General features: G+C 40.7%; 1 protein-coding gene across 1 annotated transcript in view; it reads right to left on the bottom strand.

Moving 5' to 3' along the window:
• The window catches only part of LOC115186489 (zinc finger protein 271-like), a gene marked incomplete at its 3' end in the record, with an annotated part of 177,799 nt that overhangs the window by 46,521 nt on the left and 110,577 nt on the right, over nucleotides 1-20,701 (bottom strand). Inside the window, exon 4 of the mRNA XM_029746110.1 lies at nucleotides 7,658-7,682. Within this exon, the coding sequence (XP_029601970.1) occupies nucleotides 7,658-7,682 (25 nt within the window). The remainder of the gene's footprint in view (nucleotides 1-7,657; nucleotides 7,683-20,701) is intronic.

Genomic DNA, 20,701 nt, shown 5'->3' with positions numbered 1-20,701 from the left:
TGCTGTGGAGGGTGCCGGGCAGTTGACCGGGGTAGGGGTAGCCAGGTGGAAAGCATGGCCAGCCGTAGAGAAATGCTTATTGAAATTCTCAATTATAGTGGATTTATTGGTGGTAACAGTGTTTCCTAGCCTCAGAGCAGTGGGCAGCTGGGAGGAGGTGCTTTTATTCTTCATGGACTTTTTAGTGTCCCAGAACTTTTTTGAGTTAGTACTACAGGATGCAAATTTCTGTTTGAAAAAGTTAGCCTTAGCTTTTCTAACTGCCTGTGTATATTTGTTCCTAACTTCCCTGAAAAGTTGCATATCACAGGGGTTATTCGATGCTAATGCAGAACGCCACAGGATGTTTTTGTGCTGGTCAAGGGCAGACAGGTCTGGAGTGAACCAAGGACTATATCTATTCCTAGTTCTACATTTTTTGAGTGGGGCATGCTTATTTAAGATGGTGAGGAAGGCACTTTTAAAGAATAGCCAGGCATCATCTACTGATGGGATGAGGTCAACATTCCAGGATACCCCGTACATATATGGATGAGCGATGGCCGAACGGCATAGGCAAGATGCAGTAGATGGTATAGAGTACAGTATATACATATGAGATGAGTAATGTAGGATATGTAAACATTATATAAAGTGGCATTGTTTAAAGTGACTAGTGATACATTTATCACATCCAATTTTTTATTATTAAAGTGGCTAGAGATTTGATTCAGTATGTTGGCAGCACCCACTCAATGTTAGTGATGGCTGTTTAACAGTCTGTTGGCCTTGAGACAGAAGCTGTTTTTCAGTCTCTCGGTCCCAGCTTTGATGCACCTGTACTGACCTCGCCTTCTGGATGATAGCAGGGTGAACTGGCAGTGGCTCGGGTGGTTGTTGTCCTTGATGATCTTTTTGGCCTTCCTGTGAAGGGTGGGGTGGTTTAGGTGTCCTGGAGTGCAGGTAGTTTCCCCACCGGTGATGCGTTGTGCAGACCTCACTACCCTCGGGAGAGCCTTACGGTTATGGGCGGAGCAGTTGCCGTACCAGGTGGGGATACAGCCCGACAGGATGCTTTCAATTGTACACCTTTAAAAGTTTGTGAGGGTTTTAGGTGCCTAGCCAAATTTCTTTCTTCATCCTCCTGAGGTTGAAGAGTCACTGTTGCGCTTTCTACACCACGTTGTCTGTGTTTGGTGGACCATTTCAGTTTGTCAGTAAGTAGTAGTAACGCCGAGGAACCTGAAGTTTTCCACCTTCTCCACTGCGGTCCCATCGATGTGGATGGGGGGTGCCCCCTCTGCCGTTTCCTGAAGTCCACGATCATCTCCTTTGTTTTGTTGACGTTTGGCGAGAGATTATTTTCCTGGCACCACACTCCCAGGGCCCTCACTTCCTCGCTGTAGGCTCTCATCATTGCTGGTAATCAGGCCTACTACTGTTGTGTCGTCTGCAAACTTGATGATTGAGGCGTGTGTGGCCATGCAGTCATGGTGAACAGGAAGTACAGGAGGGGCTGAGTACCCTTCCTTGTGGGTATCAGGGAAGTGGAGGTGTTTTCTCCTACCTTCACCACCTGGGGGAGGCCCGTCAGGAAGTCCAGGACCCAGTTACACATGGCAGGGTTCAGACCCAGGGTCTCAAGCTTAATGAAGAGCTTGGAGACTTACTATGGTGTTGAATGCTGAGCTATAGTCAATGAACAGCATTCTTATATGGGTATTCTCCTTGTCCAGATGGGATAGGGCAGTGTGATTGCATCGTCTGTGGATCTATTGAGGCGGTAAGCAAATTGAAGTGGGTCTAGGGTATCAGGGAAGGTAGAGGTGATATGATCCTAGCACTGTGGACCTATTGAAGTGGGTCTAGGGTATCAGGGAAGGTAGAGGTGATATGATCCTTGACTAGTCTCTCAAAGCACTTCATGATGATGGAAGTGAGTGCTACAGGGCGATAGTCACTTAGTTCAGTTACCTTTCTGGGCTCCCGAGTGGCGCAACGGTTTACAGCACTGCATCTCAGTGCAAGATTCATCACTACAGTCCCTGGTTCGAATCCAAGCTGAATCACATCCGGCCGTGCTTGGGAGTCCCATAGGGCAGCGCACAATTGGCCCTGTGTCGTCCGGGTTTGGCCAGGGTAGGCCGTCATTGTAAATAAATAATTTGTTCTTAACTGACTTGCCTAGTTAAATAAAGGTTAAATAATAAATATATATATATATATATATATATATATATTGGGTACAGGAACAATGGTGGACATCTTGAAGCATGTGGGGACAGTAGACTGGGATAGGCAGAGATTGAATATGTCCGTAATATGTCTCATAGCAAAGGGTCTGAATACTTATGTAAATAAGGTATTTTAGTTTTTTATTTGTAATACATTTCTGATCATTTCTAAAAACCTGCTTTCGCTTTGTCATTATGGGATATCGCTTCGTCATTATGGGGTATCGTGATGTCATGGGGTATCGTGATGTCATTATGGGGTATCGTGATGTCATTATGGGGTATCGTGATGTCATTATGGGGTATCGTGATGTCATTATGGGGTATCGTGATGTCATTATGGGGTATCGTGTGTAGATTGATGAGGAACATTTTCTCCTAAATCCATTTTAGAATAAAGCGTAACAAAATGTAGAAAAAGTAAAGGGTCTGAATACTTTCCGAATGCGCTATAAACTACATTTAAAAAAGTTAATTAAATCCATGTAAAATAATCTTTGTCTGTAATTAAAATGTGATCCTCAACTGCGTTTCCCTCCAGTCAGCAGACGGCGATGTGCGTCTTTCAGGCGATGCTGCAGCGTGACGTATAATCTAGTGGACGGTTCTTCATAAACAGCTCGTCAACCACCTCGGTAGCTTGCTAGCCAACATAGCCGAAGCATTCAAGCTATTTATACGCTTTCGGTCTATATTAGCTACTGTGTTTTAGACACACTTCTGTCGTATCTACTTGTTAACCTATTTAATTTAATATTACGTTATTTTTTATTAGTCAGCTATAGTAGCTGGCTGGTTAAGTTAGCATTAGCCTGGTCGCTAATGATAGCTAGCTAGCTAACATCCCCGAACATGAGCTCCCTAAACTACTACCCTCCTGTTAAAGAAGAGGAGGTCTGCTGGACGGAGAAAGAAGCTCTGGGGCTGAACATTGTCGTGAAAGAGGAGAAGGAAGAGGAGGATGTTACAGTAAAACAAGAAGTAGAGGGTGAGTCTGTTACAGGGAAAGAAGAAGATGCGTTCAGAGTGAAAGAGGAGGAGGATGTTACAGTAAGACAAGAAGTAGAGGGTGAGGCTGTTACAGTGAAAGATGAAGAGAAAGACGTTTCAGTTAAACAAGAGGAAGAAGAGGATGATGCTGTTTTTGGAGTGAAGAAGGAAGGGGAGATTACTGTCACATTGAAAGATGAAGAGGAGGAGACAGGAGATCTGATTAACACCAGTAAGTACCGCCTTCAATTAGTTTTTAACTTTGGATATTCGGAGTTGGCTCGTCAATACCTCTTCAACGGAGGGTCCTGGGATGATGACTGATATGTCTAGAATCAGACGACGTAGAGAACAAGCTACCCCTTGTTTTCTCCGTTCCGTTTCCAAAAAGTGACTTAACATATATATTTGAGGAGGGTCTATCTGCTGACCGCAGACTGGGGGGCCACGGCATGTAGTGATTTTAATGTAGTGATGTTTTACTACACACCGTGACCCCCCAATAGAGCCATGTGAGAGTTGGGTTGGCTACACCAAAGATTATGGATATACTGACAAGATGTCTCTCCGCCCTAACAAGGGGAGTCGTTGTCCACAAAGCTGCACTGTGGGTTGTCTATCTCCCACCTATCCTGTCTTTGGATTGGTGGATACATCTTATTATTGTAATCTATTGTTTATATTCTATGAGGGTTGTTGACGTCAACCGCCTGTATTCAATGGAGAGAGATGCTAAGCTACTAGCATGAATATGCATAGCGATCTGGAGAGAACTCCTATAGTGTTTTATCAAAGTTGTCGGTATGTCACGTGTCCACATAACAACTTAATCATTACGAAACTTCTGTTAGATCAAGTAAACCTCACGTAGCAAATAAGCCATTCATTTTGTTGTTGACCAAATTCAACACTTTCCACATTGGGTTGATAATTGTTTCCACTTGGATACAACCTACTGTAACCTACTGGCATGACCTAGAGAGTTACAACCTACTGTAACCTACTGGCATGACCTAGAGAGTTACAACCTACTGTAGCCTACTGGCATGACCTAGAGAGATACAACCTACTGTAACCTACTGCCATGACCTAGAGAGTTACAACCAACTGTAACCTACTGGCATAACCTAGAGATATACAACCTACTGTAACCTACTGGCATGACCTAGAGAGTTACAATTTACTGTAACCTACTGGCATGACCTAGAGAGATACAACCTACTGTAGCCTACTGGCATGACCTAGAGAGATACAACCTACTGTAGCCTACTGGCATGACCTAGAGAGTTACAACCTACTGTAACCTACTGGCATGACCTAGAGAGTTACAACCTACTGTAACCTACTGACATGACCTAGAGAGATACAACCTACTGTAACCTACTGGCATGACCTAGAGAGATACAACCAACTGTAACCTACTGGCATGACCTAGAGAGTTAAAATTTACTGTAACCTACTGGCATGACCTAGAGAGTTACAACCAACTGTAACCTACTGGCATGACCTAGAGAGATACAACCTACTGTAACCTACTGGCATGACCTAGAGAGTTACAACCTACTGTAACCTACTGGCATGACCTAGAGAGTTACAACCTACTGGCATGACCTAGAGAGTTACAACCTACTGTAACCTACTGGCATGACCTAGAGAGTTACAACCTACTGTAACCTACTGGCATGACCTAGAGAGATACAACCTACTGTAACCTACTGGCATGACCTAGAGAGTTTCAACCTACTGTAACCTACTGGCATGACCTAGAGAGTTACAACCTACTGTAACCTACTGGCATGACCTAGAGAGATACAACCTACTGTAACCTACTGGCATGACCTAGAGAGATACAACCTACTGTAACCTACTGGCATGACCTAGAGAGATACAACCTACTGTAACCTACTGGCATGACCTAGAGAGATACAACCTACTGTAACCTACTGGCATGACCTAGAGAGTTACAACCTACTGTAACCTACTAGAGAGATACAACCTACTGGCATGACCTAGAGAGATACAACCTACTGTAACCTACTGGCATGACCAAGAGAGTTACAACCTACTGTAACCTACTGGCATGACCTAGAGAGTTACAACCTACTGTAACCTACTGGCATGACCTAGAGAGATACAACCTACTGTAACCTACTGGCATGACCTAGAGAGTTACAACCTACTGTAACCTACTGGCATGACCTAGAGAGTTACAACCTACTGTAACCTACTGGCATGACCTAGAGAGATACAACCTACTGTAACCTACTGGCATGACCTAGAGAGTTACAACCTACTGGCATGACCTAGAGAGATACAAGCTACTGTAACCTACTGGCATGACCTAGAGATACAACCTACTGTAGCCTACTGGCATGACCTAGAGAGTTACAACCTACTGGCATGACCTAGAGAGTTACACCCTACTGGCATGACCTAGAGAGATACAACCTACTGGCATGACCTAGAGAGATACAACCTACTGTAACCTACTGGCATGACCTATAGAGATACAACCTACTGTGACCTACTGGCATGACCTAGAGAGATACAGCCTACTGTAACCTACTGGCATGACCTAGAGAGATACAACCTTCTGTAACCTACTGGCATGACCTAGAGAGATACAACCTACTGTAACTTACTGGCATGACCTAGAGAGATACAACCTACTGTAACATACTGGCATGACCTAGAGAGATACAACCTACTGGCATGACCTAGAGAGATACAACCTACTGTAACCTACTGGCATGACCTAGAGAGATACAACCTACTGTAACCTACTGGCATGACCTAGAGAGATACAGCCTACTGTAACCTACTGGCATGACCTAGAGAGATACAACCTTCTGTAACCTACTGGCATGACCTAGAGAGATACAACCTACTGTAACTTACTGGCATGACCTAGAGAGATACAACCTACTGTAACATACTGGCATGACCTAGAGAGATACAACCTACTGGCATGACCTAGAGAGATACAACCTACTGTAACCTACTGGCATGACCTAGAGAGATACAACCTACTGTAACCTACTGGCATGACCTAGAGAGATACAACCTACTGTAACCTACTGGCATGACCTAGAGAGTTACAACCTACTGTAGCCTACTGGCATGACCTAGAGAGATACAACCTACTGTAACCTACTGGCATGACCTAGAGAGTTACAACCTACTGTAACCTACTGGCATGACCTAGAGAGATACAACCTACTGTAACCTACTGGCATGACCTAGAGAGTTACAACCTACTGTAACCTACTGGCATGACCTAGAGAGTTACAACCTACTGTAGCCTACTGGCATGACCTAGAGAGATACAACCTACTGTAACCTACTGGCATGACCTAGAGAGATACAACCTACTGTAACCTACTGGCATGACCTAGATAGATACAACCTACTGTAACCTACTGGCATGACCTAGATAGATACAACCTACTGCAACCTACTGGCATGACCTAGAGAGATACAACCTACTGTAGCCTACTGGCATGACCTAGAGAGATACAACCTACTGTAGTCTACTGGCATGACCTAGAGAAATACAACCTACTGGTATTTCTAAACTTTTTTCTCTCACTTTTATGGGGTATTGTGATGTCATTATGGGGTATTGTGATGTCATTATGGGGTATTGTCTGAAGATTGATCATTTAAAAAAAAATGTTTCCATTTTAGAATAAGGTTGTAACGTAATGTAACAAAATGCTTAAAAGGGGTCTGAATGAGAGCATGTTGTATGTTCTAGGGCAGATTAAAAAATACATATTTTCTTTCTACCGATTGATTGGTTGAAATGTTATGACGTGTATTTGTTCATATAGACACACCCCATGTGTTTAATAAAATCAACTGTATGTGCAGAACTTGAACTGTACTGATGCTTCAACTGTTAGTCCGTGTTAGTCCGTGTTAGTCCGTGTTAGTCCATAACAAATTGATGTTTATAATATGTTATTGTCTGCTTGATTTACTGTAGGGTCTCGTTAGTCTGTTTGGACACAGAGATACTTAGCTCATAATGTGTAGAGAACTGTTCCTTGATGGATAGGCTATTGTTCAACACACAGAGCTATTTTCCTTTATTCTGGACATTTAGAATGACAACACATTACAGAGTAGCCTAGTGGGATTATTCACAAAATTATCTGGTTATGAAATGTCATGACAAAGACATTTTAGTTTCCTTGTTTCACCTGAAATATGAAATGATTTATAGTCCTAGGTCTATGTTGTTAGGTGAAGTTATGGGTCCTACAGTAGGTCTATGTTATTGTTAGGTGAAGTTATGGGTCCTACAGTAGGTCTGTGTTATTGTTAGGTGAAGTTATGGGTCCTACAGTAGGTCTATGTTATTGTTAGGTGAAGTTATGGGTCCTACAGTAGGTCTATGTTATTGTTAGGTGAAGTTATGGGCCAATTTGTTAAACACTTAGTGTACAAACCCTTATTGTCAGGCTGATGGCAAAGCTAGCCAAAGAGCATTTTACTGGTTGAAGTGTTTTTTTAAGTATAAAGCAGTTGATTTGCGACAATAACACAAACATATTAAGCAGGTGATTCAAGCGAGCCTTACAATTATAATCTTAAAGTAGTGGGAAATACACTCATAATCAACCTGTAAATGGAGACTGTTTTTGCTATCAGCCTATGAGAACTCCCCTGAGTTTTCCCCACGGTGGTGAATTAGTGAGTAGACACAGAGCTTAATGTGAGTTTCCTTGAGTAGCACTCCTGATCTTGTGCTGTAATATTCAGAATACATTGTGAAAATCTAAAATCTTTGCTCACCATTTTTGCTCCAGGCAGATATACTACATCCATAACTAGTGGTTTCATCATTACCAGATATACTACATCCATAACTAGTGGTTTCCTCATTACCAGATATACTACATCCATAACTAGTGGTTTCCTCATTACCAGATATACTACATCCATAACTATCGGTTTCCTCATTAGCAGGGAGGAGTTTCTGCTTTGCCCTCGTGCTGCAATTTTAGCAAACACAGAAAAAGGCCTTTATTGGAGACCAAAAGTCGTCTGGCACACTTTTTAGGATTTTAACAACTTGAATAACTTATTTCTAGCCTACATTCATCGATGTTACTTCTGTGAAAACAAGACTAAATCTGTCTATTGTTGCTATCTTGACTGTCTTCATTTTCAAATTTAACAGACGTCGATTGTTGTACAGCTTCATTGGTATGCTCTGGGCATCACCCTTTACCTCAAATAAATAGTGGATTTCCACTGTTGTGGGCCTTTAACCATCTGTCTGACTTTGTTGTTCACACAGGAGAGAGACGGGACTATCGTGGATCCTCTGGGGAGCCTCAACAACCTCATGATGCTGAAGAGGCAGAGAAGAGTCTCTCCAGATCAGAACTACTCAAGAAACACCAGCAGAGACCCACAGGGAAGAAATCTCACTGCTGCTCTGACTGTGGGAAAAGATTCAACTCTTCATCAAACCTTAAAATACATCAAAGAATTCACACAGGAGAGAAACCTTACGGCTGTGATCAATGTGGGAAGAGTTTTACTACATCTAGCAATCTAACTATACACCAGAGAACACACACAGGAGAGAAACCTTATGGCTGTGATCAATGTGGGAAAAGTTTTACTCAGCTAAGCAACCTGATAGTACACCAGCGGGGACACACAGGAGAGAAACCTTATAGCTGTGATCAATGTGGGAAGACTTTTATTGGCCTACAAACCCTGAAATCACACCAGAGAATACACACTGGAGAGAAACCTTTTAGCTGTGATCAATGTGGGAAGAGTTTTACTACATCTAGCTGTCTAACTAAACACCAGAGAACACACACTGGAGAGAAACCTTATAGCTGTGATCAATGTGGGAAGAGTTTATCTCACCCAAGCAGCCTGATAGTACACCAGCGGACACACACAAGAGAGAAATCTTATAGCTGTGATCAATGTGGGAAGAGTTTTTCTACATCTTGCTATCTAACTATTCACCAGAGAACACACACAGGAGAGAAACCTTATAGCTGTGATCAATGTGGGAAGAGTTTTATTGGCCTACAAACCCTGAAATCACACCAGAGAATACACACTGGAGAGAAACCTTTTAGCTGTGATCAATGTGGGAAGAGTTTTACTACATCTAGCTGTCTAACTAAACACCAGAGAATACACACTGGAGAGAAACCTTTTAGCTGGGATCAATGTGGGAAGAGTTTTACTACATCTAGCTGTCTAACTAAACACCAGAGAACACACACTGGAGAGAAATCTTATAGCTGTGATCAATGTGGGAAGAGTTTATCTCACCCAAGCAGCCTGATAGTACACCAGCGGACACACACAAGAGAGAAATCTTATAGCTGTGATCAATGTGGGAAGAGTTTTTCTACATCTTGCTATCTAACTATTCACCAGAGAACACACACAGGAGAGAAACCTCATGGCTGTGATCAATGTGGGAAGAGATACTCTGATAAAAGATCTCTGATTAAACATCAGAAAATACATGAAGGAGTTGTTTCATGATATCGATGAAATAATGTCACAATGTAGAATGTTTAAACATTGTAGTAGGAGTATATTAATGATGTCACAATGTAGAATGTTTTAACATTGTAGTAGGAGTATTTTAATGATGTCACAATGTAGAATGTTTTAACATTGTAGTAGGAGTATTTTAATGATGTCACAATGTAGAACCCTAAACGTTTGTTCCCTGTTCTATTGATTTCAGCATGATATGGATATTAGCCTCAGGGGGGAAATCCAGGCTCTGAAATGGAAGAGTACTATTTATGAGATTTAATAAAAAGTGACAATTTTTTTTAATAAAACTTGAATCAAAATGCAACACTTCAAAATGTTTAGGTTTTCAATATATCGCCAACTGTTTCTGCTTATTGGTTATTGATTTGGACACGTTAAAACTGTGTTTTGACATTGCACTATTCTCATTTAGCAAAATGTCATTGAAAAGACGTTGAAAATAAGACTATGCCCGATGTCCGGTTGTTGAAAGTGAAAGTTGAAAAGATGTCTTTTCTGGTCGTTTTTTCAATGACTTTAAAACAACTTCATTTCAACGTACTTGCAGCCTATACACATGGACACAGTATAATAAATTGGTCTATAATCAATTTTATTAACAATCCTACATCACTCCAGTATTTCTTTACAACATTAAAATGCTAATTGTCTTTATTCCACTACTGAAGAAGCATGACTCAAATCACCTCATATTTAAAAATAAGTAAAACATTTTTTTTAAATGAAATGTATGTATTCACTACTGTAAGTCGCTCTGGATAAGAGCGTCTGCTAAATGACTAAAATGTAAAATTTAAAAAATTTAAAACATTCAGCCTGACAAAATCAGATTTTTTTTATTATTTCATGCCTCACCATTAGGTTCATTATTGTCAATATGTATTAACAAAGGGGTGTACATTTGGTTTTGATATTTCATATTTACAATTCATGTAATACTTATTCATGCAACCAACTGACAATTTTTGGGTACAATTATATTGACATTGTTATCCTGCTTTTAGAATATCAGGGTTCATTCTCAGATGTGCCAACCCAAATGTACTAGAGCATGACATTGGGGACTGGGCCCCGATCCAACAACATGCCTATCTAGTGAACTCTGAAAAGAGAGAGAAGCTCTGACATGTCCGTGGTAAGGACAACTTGGATTCTTGGTTTGTCTCAAGGGTGGGCAGTCAAAAAGATTTGTGTTTTGCGTTTAGCCAGTGCGTTGCCATGGATCACAATTTCCGTGTTGGAGATGAGTTTTATCTCTTATTCTTTTCTGTATGTTTTTGAAACTGCACTGTTGGTTAGGGGCTCGTAAGTCAGCATTTCACTGTTAGGTCTACAGGTCTACTACACCTGTTGTATTCAGCACACGTGACTAATACAATTTGATTTGAGTTTATTTTTGGGTTCCTTCCAAGGGGACGAGTGTTCTAGAAGCTAGTGAGTTTTAGGATTCTATATAAAGAAAAAGGAGAAAAAAATAATACGATTGTATATTATTATTTAAATGCGTGTTTTTAATTGTTGACAGCCAGTAGACACCATGTTTGTATTGGTGAAGGTGAATCATTGTAGTTGATTATAATGTGAAATGGAAGTTGTTTTCTGTTGGTGGTGAGCAAACTTTTCCAACAAAAATATAGGATATATTTGTTGTCTTAAGGGGGAAGGTGTTACAGGCTTTGGTTTTTCCATTTATGTTTTGAGGTTGGACTTTAGCGCATCTAGCTCGTTAGCACGTCCAGCTCGTTAGCACGTCTAGCTCGTTAGCACGTCTAGCTCGTTAGCCCGTCTAGCTCGTTAGCACGTCTAGCTCGTTAGCCCGTCTAGCTCGTTAGCACGTCTAGCTCGTTAGCCCGTCTAGCCCGTTAGCACGTCTAGCCCGTTAGCACGTCTAGCTCGTTAGCACGTCTAGCTCGTTAGCACGTCTAGCTCGTCTAGCTCGTTAGCCCGTCTAGCTCGTTAGCCCGTTTAGCTCGTTAGCACGTCTAGCTCGTTAGCCCGTCTAGCTCGTTAGCACGTCTAGCTCGTTAGCACGTCTAGCTCGTTAGCCCGTCTAGCCCGTTAGCACGTCTAGCCCGTTAGCACGTCTAGCTCGTTAGCACGTCTAGCTCGTTAGCACGTCTAGCTCGTTAGCCCGTCTAGCTCGTTAGCCCGTTTAGCTCGTTAGCACGTCTAGCTCGTTAGCCCGTCTAGCTCGTTAGCACGTCTAGCTCGTTAGCACGTCTAGCTCGTCTAGCTCGTTAGCCCGTCTAGCTCGTTAGCCCGTCTAGCTCGTTAGCCCGTCTAGCCCGTTAGCACGTCTAGCTCGTTAGCCCGTCTAGCCCGTTAACACGTCTAGCTCGTTAGCACGTAGGACGCACTGATTGGTGTCACCTCGTTAGTCAGTATGTGTTACACCTGTGCTGGCTTGTCCATCTCGTTAGTGGGAAGGTGTTTCACCTGAGCTGGTCCAGGTTCTATTTAAGAGTGTCTGGCCCAGTGCTCCAGTTGTCTTGATACATGTGGAGAGTCAACACCTTTAGTTGCTCCACCTTTTTGGTTTGCTTCCTGTCTTTAAGTTTGTTGTGGGTTTTTCTTTTGTTTCCCTCTTCTTGGGCAGATTTAGTGGGTCTCATGGTGGATGTCTTTTAGGTCCCAGTTGTTGTTACTAGTCAACTTTCAGTGGACACCCCCATAGTTTCTTTCAGAGACCCTCCTAAAACCCAACCTGTTTAGTTGTGGTTGTTGTCAGTGACTCTTCATTTGTTCCCCTCTTCCATTTTAGTGATATTTGCTGTAGATCTTAGCAACAAACTATGGAGTAAAACAAGCTTATGTTTTGGGTTGGATGTTGCATCCAATTCTTAGTATTTTAATCAATGGCATTTCATCAGAATGCTCATTAGTCTTTCAGTTGTTATTATTCTGTTTGTTGTGTACTAAGTATTTGTTTTTTCCTGTGGAGCCTTTGTGTTGCATCCATGTCTGAAATGTGCTGTATAAATAAAGTTTGATTTGAACATACTGTAAAACAAATGAACCCAATCACTATTTTAGTAGTTTATTAAAGTAAATTAGGCTTTATGACTGCTGAATACCAACTATCAATCACTTAGATCATGTATTTTCAGGTAGAGATACATCCTTGGGACTTCCCTAGCCCATTGAAGTTGACATTTAAAGGGGTTAAGGTAGGGGTTAAGATTAGGGTTTAGGGTAGAGATGTCCCAAGGATCCCAGATAGCATTGACCTTCATACATTCTTCTGTCTCATTTACATAGCAAGTGTAAAATAAACAGACAAGACAAGTAGGCATTATGGATTATGGTCATTGTAGTTAATTAGGACACGGTTGATTGGTTATCAGACAAGGTTCATTACACTGCTAGCTGGTAGGACTGCTTTGCTGGATTATACTATAGCTGAGATCCCAATACCCATGTAAACATAGCTTACTGACAGATCAATGAGGTCAGATCCCAATACCCATGTAGACATAGCTTACTGACAGATCAATGAGGTCAGATCCCATGTAAACATAGCTTACTGACAGATCAATGAGGTTAGATCCCAATACCCATGTAGACATAGCTTACTGACAGATCAATGAGGTTAGATCCCAATACCCATGTAGACATAGCTTACTGACAGATCAATGAGGTCAGATCCCAATACCCATGTAGACATAGCTTACTGACAGATCAATGAGGTCAGATCCCATGTAAACATAGCTTACTGACAGATCAATGAGGTTAGATCCCAATACCCATGTAGACATAGCTTACTGACAGATCAATGAGGTTAGATCCCAATACCCATGTAGACATAGCTTACTGACAGATCAATGAGGTCAGATCCCAATACCCATGTAGACATAGCTTACTGACAGATCAATGAGGTTGGATCCCAATACCCATGTAAACATAGCTTACTGACAGATCAATGAGGTTAGATCCCAATACCCATGTAGACATAGCTTACTGACAGATCAATGAGGTCAGATCCCAATACCCATGTAGACATAGCTTACTGACAGATCAATGAGGTCAGATCCCAATACCCATGTAAACATAGCTTACTGACAGATCAATGAGGTCAGATCCCAATACCCATGTAGACATAGCTTACTGACAGATCAATGAGGTCAGATCCCATGTAAACATAGCTTACTGACAGATCAATGAGGTTAGATCCCAATACCCATGTAGACATAGCTTACTGACAGATCAATGAGGTTAGATCCCAATACCCATGTAGACATAGCTTACTGACAGATCAATGAGGTCAGATCCCAATACCCATGTAGACATAGCTTACTGACAGATCAATGAGGTCAGATCCCATGTAAACATAGCTTACTGACAGATCAATGAGGTTAGATCCCAATACCCATGTAGACATAGCTTACTGACAGATCAATGAGGTTAGATCCCAATACCCATGTAGACATAGCTTACTGACAGATCAATGAGGTCAGATCCCAATACCCATGTAGACATAGCTTACTGACAGATCAATGAGGTTGGATCCCAATACCCATGTAAACATAGCTTACTGACAGATCAATGAGGTAAGATCCCAATACCCATGTAGACATAGCTTACTGACAGATCAATGAGGTTAGATCCCAATACCCATGTAGACATAGCTTACTGACAGATCAATGAGGTCAAATCCCAATACCCATGTAAACATAGCTTACTGACAGATCAATGAAGTCAGATCCCAATACCCATGTAAACATAGCTTACTGACAGATCAATGAGGTCAGATCCCAATACCCATGTAAAAATAGCTTACTGACAGATCAATGAAGTTAGATCCCAATACCCATGTAGACATAGCTTACTGACAGATCAATGAAGTCAGATCCCAATACCCATGTAGACATAGCTTACTGACAGATCAATGAAGTCAGATCCCAATACCCATGTATTGCCAACAAGTTGATTATAGCGGTAGTTGTTTCGATAGTGAAGTACTTTACAGTTATTTTGACCGCGGTGGTTATTGGAGTCGTGGTTTCCTGGAAGAAACCGTTGTTGTGCATCATCTTTCAACGCTCCAATATCTGATAATGATCAAACCTGTAGAGGCTATTTGGAAATTAAACTTTTATTAACCTGAAAGCGTTGCTTCATAGTTGAAACATCTGTTGTGTTGGTAGAATGTGGAAAGACCCACCTCATTGGTTAATATTCACTGTAGTAGAAACATCTGTTGTGTTGGTAGAATGTGTAAAGACCCACCTCATTGGTTAATATTCACTGTAGAATTAACATCTGTTGTGTTGGTAGAATGTGGAAAGACCCACCTCATTGGTTAATATTCACTGTAAAATTACCATCTGTTAGGTTGGTAGAATGTGTAAAGACCCACCTCATTGGTTAATATTCACTGTAAAATTACCATCTGTTAGGTTGGTAGAATGTGGAAAGACCCACCTCATTGGTTAATATTCACTGTAGTAGAAACATCTGTTGTGTTGGTAGAATGTGGAAAGACCCACCTCATTGGTTAATATTCACTGTAGTAGAAACATCTGTTAGGTTGGTAGAATGTGTAAAGACCCACCTCATTGGTTAATATTCACTGTAGTGGAAACATCTGTTGGGTTTGTAGAATGTGGAAAGACCACCTCATTGGTTAATATTCACTGTAGTATTACCATCTGTTGGGTTGGTAGAATGTGGAAAGACCCACCTCATTGGTTAATATTCACTGTAGTAGAAACATCTGTTGGGTTGGTAGAATGTGTAAAGACCCACCTCATTGGTTAATATTCACTGTAGTAGAAACATCTGTTGGGTTGGTAGAATGTGGAAAGACCCACCTCATTGGTTAATATTCACTGTAGTAGAAACATCTGTTGTGTTGGTAGAATGTGGAAAGACCCACCTCATTGGTTAATATTCACTGTAGTAGAAACATCTGTTGTGTTGGTAGAATGTGTAAAGACCCACCTCATTGGTTAATATTCACTGTAGTATTAACATCTGTTGTGTTGGTAGAATGTGGAAAGACCCACCTCATTGGTTAATATTCACTGTAGTAGAAACATCTGTTGGGTTGGTAGAATGTGGAAAGACCCACCTCATTGGTTAATATTCACTGTAGTAGAAACATCTGTTGTGTTGGTAGAATGTGGAAAGACCCACCTCATTGGTTAATATTCACTGTAGTAGAAACATCTGTTGGGTTGGTAGAATGTGGAAAGACCCACCTCATTGGTTAATATTCACTGTAGTAGAAACATCTGTTGGGTTGGTAGAATGTGGAAGAAGGTTATTATTACTTATTACAAATCTGCAGTTGTCTGACTATTATATTATTATTTAATGAAATAAATGTAAAAATGCACTTTTTGTCTGGAAATAAAATCAACATTTATCTGCGTTTTCCTCCAGTCAACAGACGGAGATGTGCGTCTTTCAGGCGATGCTTTCAGCATGACATATAATCTAGTGGACGGAACACTTCTTCAACAACATCTGGTCAGACACCTCGGTAGCTTCCTAGCCGAATCATTCAAGCTGTTCAGACTGCTTCGGTGTATATTTGTCACTGTATTTTAAACATAATTCTGTCTTATAACTATTTTCTCCATTTAATGTCATATTTCCGTTTAGTCAGGTAACGGTAGCTGGCATGATAAATTAGCCTATCACTAGGCTAGTCGCGAGGGGGCGCTGAAGATGGCGGCGAGTGCAGACGAGATTCCAGCTTGCTCCGAGTATCCTTAACTTTTATCCCTCTCAAACGTACTTAAATGTAACGGAACTTGGCTTATAGTAAACACAATAGAGAACAACACTTAGTTGACCGATAATTTGATTCATAACTTTGAGAAATGGAAGGAAAAAATGTGCGAAAGAGCAAAGGGAGGAGAAGGCAGTTGCTAGCTGAGCACTCATACGTTGGAGAAAAACCGCCACCTGACTCCTCAGGAGAAGAAATGGAGGATTCTGGACATTCGGTTGATTCTGAAAATGCAGTCAATAGTCCTGCACCCAAAAGACACATAAAGAATTGTCTTTGCGCGAACTACAGGTCAACATAATCGATGCTGTAAACGAAAGAGCCGACGGTCTGGAGAAAATGATACGCGAAAACACATCAAAAATAGTTGACCTCGAGACCTCTCTGAATCATGCATACAAGAGTATCGAAGAGCTTAAACTTGCAAACACTGCTACGTCTGAGAAATGCACTGCTCAGGAGAAGACCATCGCAGACATGCAAGAGCGCTTATCGGAAGCAGAGCGATACCGGAGAAGGTGGGGGCTACGGCTTTACGGTGTCCCCGAGGACCAGGATGAGAATGTGAAGCGCTTAGTAAGAGACATCTGTAACCGTGTGGCACCGGACTTCCCCGATGGATATATGGATATGGCTGTGGATGTCGCTCATCGTATTGGGAAGAAACAAGATGCCATCGTCAGCCGATCGATCATCATCCAGTTTGCTTTTCGCACAGCGAGAGATGCAGTTTGGAAGAAAGCAAAGGAAAGCGCCTTTCTGAAAGAGAGAAAACTTAGATTCGGTGAGGACTTGACTGCAGCAGACAAGGCAGCAAAGGCAAAATTGTGGCCTCTCGTACAACAGGCCCGAAATCAAGGAAACGGTGGATACTACAGGGGAATCAGAGCCTTTTTCGCCAACTGTAAAGAAATACGACCGGGGTGATTTGTTCTGTCGGTAGGATTACAAGGTAGTTCCTTCCCCACTGCAAACTGAACGTTCTACTTTTGAAACATGGTGTTACTATTTTACAAGTTAAGATTTCTGTTAATACATATATTAAGCAACCTTTTATAGAGAGGGTAAAGTTGAGATTGCATAGGATTTTTCTTTCTATTCTATAGATATGGACTTGAAGTTTATGTCAATCAATGCCAGGGGGATACGTAACCTGTTGAAGAGAAAAGCTTTTTTTTTGTTTTGTAAGGACTGCAACGCAGATCTTGTATTCGTTCAAGAAACACATTCATGCAAAGAGGACTATAATTATTGGAAAAATCAGTGGGGCAGTGACATTTTTTTGGCCCACGGGACAAATTATTCAGCTGGGGTTGCAATTTTAGCACACAATTTCAAAGGGAAATGTTTGTTTACTCAAATGGACTCCAATGGACATTGGCTAGTAGCGGTCATCAACCACATGGACAGATTATCTGTGTTGTGTAATGTATATGGATACTGTTCTAGTCCTCCAAATAACTTACTTCTAGAGGAAATTGAAGAAATTCTTAAAAGTCTTCTGAGAAAATATCCATCCAGTCAGATAATAGTTGGTGGAGATTTTAATATGGTTTATTCTAATGAGACTGATAGATTGCCTCATAGGCCTAACATTGGTGTGAACAAGTTGGTGAATTTCTGCCAAAGCCTGGACTTAATTGACATATGGAGAGTAAAAAACCCTGGAGAGATACAATACACATGGAGTAATAGAGATCGTTCCTTACAATCAAGAATTGATTTGTGGGTGATAACCTCTAGTCTTGTGCCCAACACTGTAGAGGTAAAAATACTGCCTGCAGTCCTGACGGATCATAAAGTCATATGGTTGACTGTAAGAATATGCAGTAATGATGGTAAGAAATACTCTGGTGGTTACTGGAAACGAAATAACTCATTGTTATTGCATGATGATTTAAAAAATGTGATTAAGAATCTAATCTCTGTTTACTGGAGTTTAGCTACATCTAATGCAGAATATGGGAAATATTGGGAACTGCTGAAATTTAAAATCCGCTCAGCCTGTATTACTTATGGAAAACGGCTTGCTTTAAGAAGGAGATGTGAGGTAGCTGAACTCTCTAAGACAATTGCCGATATCACAGAGATTGAGCATCTTGATCTTAATGAGAAAGCTAAATTGAATGATTTACAGAATCAACTAGATACATTGTATGAGGAAAAGGCTAGAGGAGCTTTCATAAGATCTAGAAAACAATGGCTTGAAAAAGGTGAAAAGAACAGTAGCTACTTTTTTAATTTGGAGAAGAGGAGAGGGGAACTCAACACACTTCGGAAACTTAAGATTAATGGGGTTACCACTGAGGATAGAGAGTTGTTATCAGAATTTACCACTAAATTTTATGAGAATCTTTACTCCTTAGATAACAATTTGAGTGACTCTAAGGATCTCCTTGATTCTATAGAGAATGTTAATTCGATTAGTGAAGAACTCAATCAGTCTTGCTGCCAAGATTTATCCATTATGGACATCCAGTACGGGGTTGCTCAGTTAAAAAAGAACAAATCTCCAGGTTGTGATGGATTAACCTCTGAATTTTACAAAACCTTCTTTGAAGAAATAGCACCTTTTTTCCTTGAAACCTTTAAGGAGGCTATAAAGAAGGGAGAACTACCTGCCTCTCTGAAGCAAGGGGTTATTACTCTTATACCTAAACCACACAAGGATCTCCTAAGTATTGATAATTGGCGTCCAATCACACTCCTAAATAACGACTACAAAATTATAGCCTTAATCTTTGCAAAAAGGTTAAAGTCTTGCTTAAATGATCTGATTGATGAATGTCAATCAGGGTTTATGAAAGGGCGCCATATATCTAATAATCTCAGGCTGGTGTTAGACTTGGTTGAGTATTGTGATCTATTAGATGACTTCCCTGTTATCCTATTTTGGGATTTTCAGAAAGCATTTGATACAGTAAGTCACAATTTTATCTTTGATTGTCTTAAGCATTTGAAATTTGGTCATTTCTTTGTTGATGCTATTAGAACTCTGTATAATGGTGGCAATAGCTGTATCAAACTCTGTCATGGAACATCCTCAAGATTTAACATTTACAAAGGAATACGACAAGGTTGTCCAATTTCACCTTTTTTATTTTTGTTAGTTTCTCAAATGTTATCCTCATTAGTTCATAAAAGTCAATTTGAAGGCATTACATTCCAGTCCAGAGAGATCAAGATATCCCAACTGGCGGATGACACCTCACTTTTTTTGAAAAATGTATCTCAAGCTAGATTAGCATTGGATATCGTGAAGCAGTTCTCCAAAATCTCAGGCTTGACTTTAAATCTTTCCAAATGTGAGTTGTTTGTTGTGAAAGGAGCTGTCAACCCAGCAGATTGTAACATCTCTGAAAAAGATACTGTAACCTACCTCGGTGTAAAGATCACCAAAAATCTTAAGGCTATGAATGATCTTAATTTGAACCCTGTAACTGAATCTGTCAAAAAAAAATTCTCCTCATGGTTAGGGAGGGATTTAAGTCTTCAAGGAAGGGTGCTTTTATCCAAAGCTGAGGGGCTATCTCGTGCATCCTATCTTTTTTCATCTATTGACATTCCCAAATCCACTTGCTGTACCTTAGATAGGCTTTTGTACAACTTCATATGGAAAAACAAGCCACATAAGATATAAAGAGATGTTATCACCAACAGGGTTTGTGATGGCGTCTAAATGTCTTAGATTTCACTCTCTTCAATCAGATATCAAAGGTCAACTGGATTAAAAGGTACATTAAAAATCCTCATAGCTTCTGGAATATTATACCTCATTTTGTTTTTCAGAAGTTCAGAGGGCTTAATTTTTTACTACAATGTCCATATATTGTGGGTAAAATTCCTGTGAAACTGGCGGTTTTTCACAAGCAGGCTTTAATGTGCTGGGCTTTGTTGTATAAACACAACTTTTCACCTCATAAATGTTTTATTTGGAACAATGGGTCGATATTACATAGAAATAAGATGTTATTTAACCATAAATGGTTCTGGAAAAACATTGTTCTTGTCAGCCAATTGGTTAATAACAGTGGGAATCTATTTACACGGAGAGAATTTATGGAAATATACAACTTTGAGGTTTCAAGCAAGGAATATGACACTGTTATTAAAGCTATACCTAGTGGGATAAAAACTTTACTTCCGAATAATGCATATTTTGGAATATCTCTGATTGTAAGCGATATTCAGGTGAATGGCATTGGTC

The sequence above is a fragment of the Salmo trutta genome, unplaced genomic scaffold (assembly GCF_901001165.1).
Source record: "Salmo trutta unplaced genomic scaffold, fSalTru1.1, whole genome shotgun sequence".
Taxonomy (NCBI): Eukaryota; Metazoa; Chordata; class Actinopteri; order Salmoniformes; family Salmonidae; genus Salmo; species Salmo trutta.
Note: the sequence above shows the minus strand (reverse complement) of the source record. Positions and strands in the feature narration are given on the sequence as shown.